This window comes from Megalobrama amblycephala, linkage group LG6, assembly GCF_018812025.1.
Source record: "Megalobrama amblycephala isolate DHTTF-2021 linkage group LG6, ASM1881202v1, whole genome shotgun sequence".
NCBI lineage: Eukaryota > Metazoa > Chordata > Actinopteri > Cypriniformes > Xenocyprididae > Megalobrama > Megalobrama amblycephala.
This window is the reverse complement of record NC_063049.1, coordinates 33,884,200-33,891,655: the sequence shown is the minus strand read 5'-3', so window position 1 is coordinate 33,891,655 and position 7,456 is coordinate 33,884,200. Positions and strand designations below refer to the sequence as shown.

Genomic DNA, 7,456 nt, shown 5'->3' with positions numbered 1-7,456 from the left:
GCATATTTTTGCTAGGCCCAGTTTTTTTTTTTAAATGTATATAGTGAATACATGCTTTTGAAGTGGTCCAAAAAAATGTTAAAGGCTCATAAATTGTTTAGCTTGTACTCTGCTGATACTAATATCAGCAGGTTTATGTGAGGGATAGTGTTAGGTTAGTCCCAGTCTATTTATAATCACTATGTGCAAATATTTCTAGTAATAGCCTACCTAACTACATTCTTGAATATTCTGAAGCTTTAGGAAAAAAAAGATTTTTCAAAAACAAATCTCTTCCTCCTTTTCCAGTTTTTTCTTTAATATAGCATGTAGCCTAATTTAATTTTAATGTGTGTGTGATCACTATGAGACATTAGCAAATTATTTTATAATTTTTTCTTTAAATATTCCTGATAGCCCTGTTTATCTAAAGCACCTGTGACAAATAAGAAAAAACAAAAAACAGAAAAAAAAACGGAATAATCTCAGCAAACCCTAAACCTCAGGTTATAATCAAATGTGCACTAGCTTCCCAGGCCTCAGCTACTCTCTATAATGAACCGGACGTCAGATGTGCCTGCGGTCGCCTGGCAACACAAAAACCTCTTCAGCCAATCACAGGCTTCGGCTGGCGCATTGATACAAGCGAATAGAACGCCGTATGTTTTTGAATTCCACATACAGCCTTTAGTCCACAGATGCCTTGTATTGCGGAGCTTGGCACTGGAGTATTGGTAAGTACAGTGCAGATTGTTATTTATTTAGATTATTTATTTGCCAAACAAAATAAATATTTGTATGTGTGAACCACGTGATGATGGCATAGCTTCAGAAAAATAGTGCGCAGTGGAGGTGCGGAGAATCAGGTTGTTTTGTAGGCAGTTATAAGAGCGCGCGCATGTGTGTGCTCTTCAGAACTGAAGCATTGGCGTTTGACGACTGAGCAGATGGATGGAGGTGCTGGCGCTAAACCTTATTTGACATCCACTACTTTGTGCCGACCACGTTGCTGAGCACTTCAGGTGGATTTCCTGAGAAAAGTAGGTGCGACGTTTTTCATATGTATACTTCATATAAGCGCGTTGGGTCTGTGTGATTTGGATTCAATCGGAAGATTTACTTTTCCTCCGGATTAAATGCAGCTATATTACTTGGTTGGTTTGGTTTGAACGTTTACCTCGCGCAGGTTGTGGCTCTTTCGATCTCACGTGCGCTTTGTTTCAAACGATTTTTCATTTACGCATCACACTCCGAGTAAGTTAAAGAGCTCGTTTACAATATACACTGTATTTGGAACATTGTAATTTACGTATGTTTTTACTTGCTTACATTGCCTGTGGTTGTGATAAAGTTTATACTGTCGAGAGTTCGCGTGCTGAGAGCCATGTATCAAATTGATCAAACATGTACCAAATTGACCGAACATGTATCAAATTGATCAAACATGTATCAACTTTTATTGTAAATTCCATCATAATTTAGAATCAATTCAAAAGGATTCAAACGGGCATTTTCCTATATTATTCCAACATAAAACAAAATAGAATATATATAAATTAACTTTTAGTTCTTAAGGCAATTGCGGTTACCAAACAGAATAAAATATCCTTGCAAGGCATCGATGGGAATTAAAAAAAAAAAAAAAAAAAACTTTAAAGACTGTTTAGGTATCAAAACATTTAATACGTTACAATATAACGGTTGTGGTTTAAAAAAAAAAAAAAAAAAGTTTTGTATTCTCATGTGATTCCATTTGTATATTTGAAACTCCTAATTTGATTGATCTACAATTACAATGTACACATTCTTTGTTTGGTTCAACCCTGTCAGAATAACATTAATATTTTGTGAATTGCACGAATTTCGTCAAGTTATTCATTAGAGTGCATGATTTATTAACGCTGTTTTGGGATCTGTTTGGATGGTTTTTTTTTTTTTATTGTTGTTATTGGAATCATATGAATTGGTTGATGAGCAGCTGAGTGTGACCCATTATAAATGCTTCAGTTCTGTTTTTGTTTGGCTTTCTGGAAAGCCTGAGAATCATTGTTGGCTTTTGTGTTATGTGAGAGTGGTGAACCTGTTAGACAGTGTGTGTGTATATATAATGTTCCTTAAGGACATGGTGTTTAACTTCAGTTCAGGCTCATTATTCACTATCTACATCTTTGAAGAGTTTTTATTTGTTAAATTGAAAATCAGTGAAATTGTTTTTGCACTTATATTTTTGTCCTAGGAAACCGCATAAACATGGCCTCAGCCTCATCTAGCAGCGAAAGTGAGTCGCAAAGTGTGCTCACCTGGGAGCAAGTGAGCCGCTTGAACGACGTGCTGACAGAGGTCGTGCCGGTCCACGGACGTGGCAACTTCCCCACCTTGGAGGTCCGGCTAAAGGATATTGTACAGATGGTGAGGAACCGTCTGGAGCTGAGGGGCATTACAGTCAAAGATGTGCGTCTGAATGGCTCCACTGCCAGCCACGTGCTGGTAAAGGACATTGGCTGGAGCTACAAAGACCTGGACGTCATCTTCAGGGTAGACCTTCCTCGAGAAGAGGAGTTCCAGCTCATCAAAGATGTGGTTCTGAGCACTTTGTTAGACTTTCTGCCTGAGGGGGTGAACAAAGAGAAGATCACTCCTATGACTCTGAAAGAGGCCTACGTCCAGAAGCTGGTCAAAGTCTACACGGAGCAGGACCGATGGTCCCTCATCTCGCTGTCCAATAACAATGGCCGCAATGTGGAACTTAAGTTTGTGGACTCGATCCGGAGACAGTTCGAGTTCAGCGTGGACTCCTTCCAGATCATTTTGGATTCTGTGCTATCATACTACGGCCTTTCAGAAAACGCCATGTCTCGGCACTTCCACCCTACTGTGGTCGGGGAGAGCGTGTACGGTGACTTTGCCGTGGCTCTGGACCACCTCAGGAACAAGCTGATCGCCACCAAACGGCCGGAGGAGATCCGCGGAGGTGGTTTGCTCAAATACTGCAACCTCCTGGTGAGGGACTTCAGGCCCACGGACGAAGACGAATTTAAGGCCCTGGAGCGCTACATGTGCTCCCGTTTCTTCATTGACTTTCCCGACATTGGTGAGCAACAGCGCAAACTGGAGGCTTATCTGCAAAGCCACTTTGTCGGTGAGGAGAAGAACAAGTACAACTACCTCATGATCCTGCGGCGGGTCGTGAACGAGAGCACCGTGTGTCTCATGGGACATGAGAGGCGGCAGACACTCAACCTCATCTCGCTGACGGCGTTTCGGGTGCTCGCCGAGCAGAATGCCATACCTGACGCGTCCAACGTTACCTGCTACTACCAGCCGGCTCCGTATGTCAGAGACCTGAACTTCAACAACTACTATGTGGCCTCTTGTAACCAGTCCATTCCAACTTGGTTGCCTTGTAACTAAGACACAAAATGCTTGTTCAACAACAAGATCCATGAATTGGCTAGAAAAGCCAGATATTTGGCCATAAGGGATGCTTCCCTCTGTAGGCATAAAGGATATTTAAAATGACAAATGTTTCCTTTTTTTTTTCTTCTTTTTTTTTTTTTTTTTTTTTCTTTTAATTCCTTCTCTGCAGAGGTGCCAAGACATTTCTGATTCAAAGTGATATATTTTAGTGATTTGGATTTTTTTTTTTTTTTTTTTTTTTTTTTTTTTTTTTTTTAACTTAATAATATTCTAAAGTTTCAGGTTTGTTTATTGCTCTCATTGCTGTCCCTGCTCTGAGAGACTCGTTTTTTTTTTTTTTTTTTTTTTTTCTTTCAATGTTGAAGAGAAACAATTCCCACAGTGCCTTAATTATAACCCTAAGTGAAGGAAATGCATATTGGGGCATAGTTCTATTTTTCCTGTGATACAAAATATAAAGGCCAAAAAAAATAAAAATAATAATAATAATGTTCTTTGAAATTCAGAGGGAAAAAAAATACAAAAAATGGAGAGAAAAAGATGAAAAATGTGAGCACAGGTGAAATAAGTATTTTAGGTCTCAAGTTATCAGGAGATTTTGATTGTTTTTTGGTACACTAGTGGGCAGCTAAAGCTCTTTTTTTTTGTTCTCATGAATAGAAATGTGAACAGAATCATGTTGAAGTATTCATAGCAATGCGCTTCAGTTTGCTGTGTGAATGCATACAGACTTGTTCAACTGTTCAGTTTGGGGAAATTGTGCAGTTTGTAAACTTGTTAAGTCTTGCTAGTTATATCCAGGGTGAGAAATTGAAATCGGTTGCAGCATTGTACAAAAAGATGATTTGTCCTCCTCCCATAGAGCAGAGAGAGCAGTAAAAAGTCATTTTAATGAACTAGATTAATAAGGAGCCTTTGATCTAGTGGTTTAATCTTCCTTCATCTCTCATTAACATTGCGTACATGTTTAAATGGGACCGAGAGGTCATGGTTGTCCATACAAGGATCAACTGTCGGACGATCGGTCCTCCTGATCTTTTTGCGGCCATTAGCAGACTTAGCACTGCTCTATGTAACAAGACCTCCAGCTAACAGCCTAGCCAAATGGTGTCACGGCGCTCTAAAATTATCCCTTCCCGCACCTCTCGGGATGTGCCTTGAATGGACACCGTATAGGGTGGAATTTTTAGTGGGGCGACTGTCTTTCCCGTGCTTCTGATTTGCGTCACTGTAGATGAGAGGTGAACGTTGGTATGTCACGAGGCCTTTTCTGGTAATTGAGGTGTGGGTTTGTTCACAGCCGTAGCCGGGGGATATACCCTTGCGTGGAAGTAAAAGCCTGTTGGTATGGATTCCTTTCCAGGTTTAGCTCTAATCGATGTTGCTGCTCTTGGTCTTTATTGGGCTTCAGTGTCTCCTGTCTTAGTCCTTTGTCAGTGAATTTGATGTAAGGCTTCAAGGAACATTTGCAATTGTCAGTTGGGTATAATCAATTCCATGCTTTATTTTGTACATTTAGACAGTATTAAATTGTGACTGCCTATTCTTGTCCATCCCCCCCAATCATGCCCACGTGTAGTTCCTCTTTTGACAGTCGTCCATTCAGAGAAGTCTAGTACTCTGCTAGCTGCTCTTACGTAATGGCTGACAGCTGCCCCCTGCCCCTCAGGTTTCGTCTCTGCTCACGTGCCACAGTTCCTGCTGCTTCAGCTTGTACAAGCACATGCACAAGATAACCATGAGAGCCACGTTCCTTCTCTTATCTGCTGTCACAGACTTCTAGGGTAATGAGAAGGGTCACATAGCCTCCCTTTCAGTGGGTCACACCCCAAAGCATATTGATCTGGAATGGATTTTACTCTGTTTTTTTTTTTTTTTGGCCCCCCCTACACCTTTTGTATATTTTTGGGACATGCAGACTTTGGACCAACGTTTGAACCAGCAACACCGCACACATGTGCCTTTTTTTTTTTTTTTTTTTTTTTTTTTTTTTTTTGGTCACCCATTTGGGTTTAGCTTATGACAATATGTGAAATGCATGTAAAGACCTTGTAGCTCAATCCTCTCTGGTTTCAGAGCAATTTGGTTCCATTAAATAAAGGTGAATGAGGATGAATGACAGACAACTAAGAATTATTTATTTTTTATCCATCATACCTTATCAACTCGTCACACCCTGCTTTTTCTGAGTGTAGTTGTCTAGTCATTCCAGTTAAGTAATTTTCATGCCTCCTCCTACATCATCCTCCTAACCAAAGCAAGTACTGTGCATTACACAACGTTTTCAAAATCTCTAAGGCTGATATTGTTAAAATACCCTTGTCAATAAATGCACTTTACCGGCCTTGTCATACTCCAAAGCCCTGTGAACACACAAGCTATAAGGTGTTTTTTTTTTTTTTTTTTTTTCTTTCTCTTTTTGTCTCAGGGACATAAAGGGCTAGTGTCTTGATGGTAACAACTTCTGTTCAGCAAACGTCCTGAAAAGTTTAACTGTTTGAACTGCTTTGTCTTACAACTGAGATATTAAGGAAAAGTCAGCGCACCAGGAACCAGTACTTCTGTTTCAGAATTGGTTTCCCCTTTTTTTTTTTTTTTTTTTTTTTTTTTTTTTTTCCCTTCCTTTTTCCTTCTCCTTACGCTGCATATGAAGGGCACTTGTATGATCTGTAGTTGTTGGCCAGCATAATTAATCTTGCCTAAATCTGCCCCCCCCCTTTTTTTTTTTTTTTTTTTTTGATCGTGTATTAGAATCTTTTTAAAAAAAAAAAAAATCAAAGAATTATGGCTTTTGTTTAGTATGCTTTTTATCTTCTATCCAAATGCGCTTCACTTAGACAAGGCCTGGTGTGATGAGGCTTGGCTCATTTCCTGTTTGAAGTCTGTGTAAAGTATGTTTCATGGAAAGGGAGTGTTGAAAATGGGGAAAACATGCTTTTGTGTGTATTGAATTCATATTGTTTTTTCTTTGTCCCCTTTGTCAGCTGTAATTCCATATTCCCCAGTGTTACCCTTTATTCTTTAGACAAAGGTGTTGGAGCTTTTGTAACCGCTCTGAATGCATCTGTAACTGTGTGTGTGTGTGTGTGTGTGTGTGTGTGTGTGTGTGCGTGCGTGTGCGCGCGCAGGGGAGGTTTATTGGATTTGGATGTGCTTGTCTAAAGTGCAAGTCTTGATGATTGAGGCCTTTTGAAGCCCTTCTGCAACGTTGCAAGTAGAGTTGTGGATTTCAGCACATTGTTTACTTTTTTTTTGTGATTATTTGTCTTGTTTGTCTGTGAGGATGCTAATGATTGTGAGTTTAAAAAAAGTGAAAAATGGAATAAGTCGCACTATTATTTTGAAGTAGTTCTGTCGGCTCTCTGATGTCGGCGTGGTGATTTAATGATGTAAATTCATTATGCCATTTTGTTTCTAAGCACTTTTACCTCACTATAATTTTCCTTTGGATGGAATTGAGAATAAGGAAAATGTGTATCAAGGGGAAAATAATAAAGTATTCAAAGCCCATTCTTTCTCATGCTCTTTTCTTTGAAAATTAAGTTTTCTATAAAGTATTCAAGTGTTCTTTTTCTATAATAACATTGGCTTTTTTTCCCCTTTTTTTTCATGCTTCAATGTTGACGACTACAGTAGATTTGCTGTTTGAAATGGAGGGACACTTTATTACAATGTTTTCTCGTAATGGTGGAGACTGATAGTTTCAAGTGTTTGAATGATCAGTGTTCACTGAGGTGTTTATTCCCAAGGGTTCTTTGGCCCATGTGGTGTTCATCTCTGCTGCATTGCTCCACTGCCCTTAAAAGCACAAGTATGAATCAGCAGTCTCTGCAGGCTGGAGCTGCTCTCTGTGGCTGATATACATAGTCCTGGTCTATATCAGTCACAGTGGGCTAAAAATTAAAAGGTTTGGTTACACTATGCTTAAACATATTTTGATTTGCTTTTAATGTGTGCTAAATTGAACTTAAATTTGTGTATTTGCCTATTATTCTTGAACATGTCTCCATTTATCTTGAGATTTGTAGTGTGATTAACGAGAAGCTCACCATAAAATGTA

General features: G+C 39.3%; 1 protein-coding gene across 3 annotated transcripts; it reads left to right on the top strand.

Annotated features, from left to right (window-relative positions):
- The first annotated feature begins 588 nt into the window (after positions 1-588).
- On the top strand, positions 589-6,906 carry tent5c (terminal nucleotidyltransferase 5C). 3 transcript variants are annotated; one of them, XM_048194244.1, is made up of 3 exons: positions 592-713; positions 895-1,019; positions 2,216-6,906. In XM_048194244.1, the coding sequence occupies exon 3, from the start codon at positions 2,230-2,232 to the stop codon at positions 3,388-3,390; it is 1,161 nt and encodes a 386-aa protein (XP_048050201.1). In that variant the 5' UTR covers positions 592-713; positions 895-1,019; positions 2,216-2,229; the 3' UTR covers positions 3,391-6,906. The 3 variants fall into 3 exon arrangements, with proteins under 3 accessions (XP_048050204.1, XP_048050201.1, XP_048050202.1); XM_048194247.1 differs by lacking the exon at positions 895-1,019 and having other exon boundaries at positions 589-713; XM_048194245.1 differs by lacking the exon at positions 592-713 and having other exon boundaries at positions 868-1,023.
- Positions 6,907-7,456: the final 550 nt, after the last annotated feature.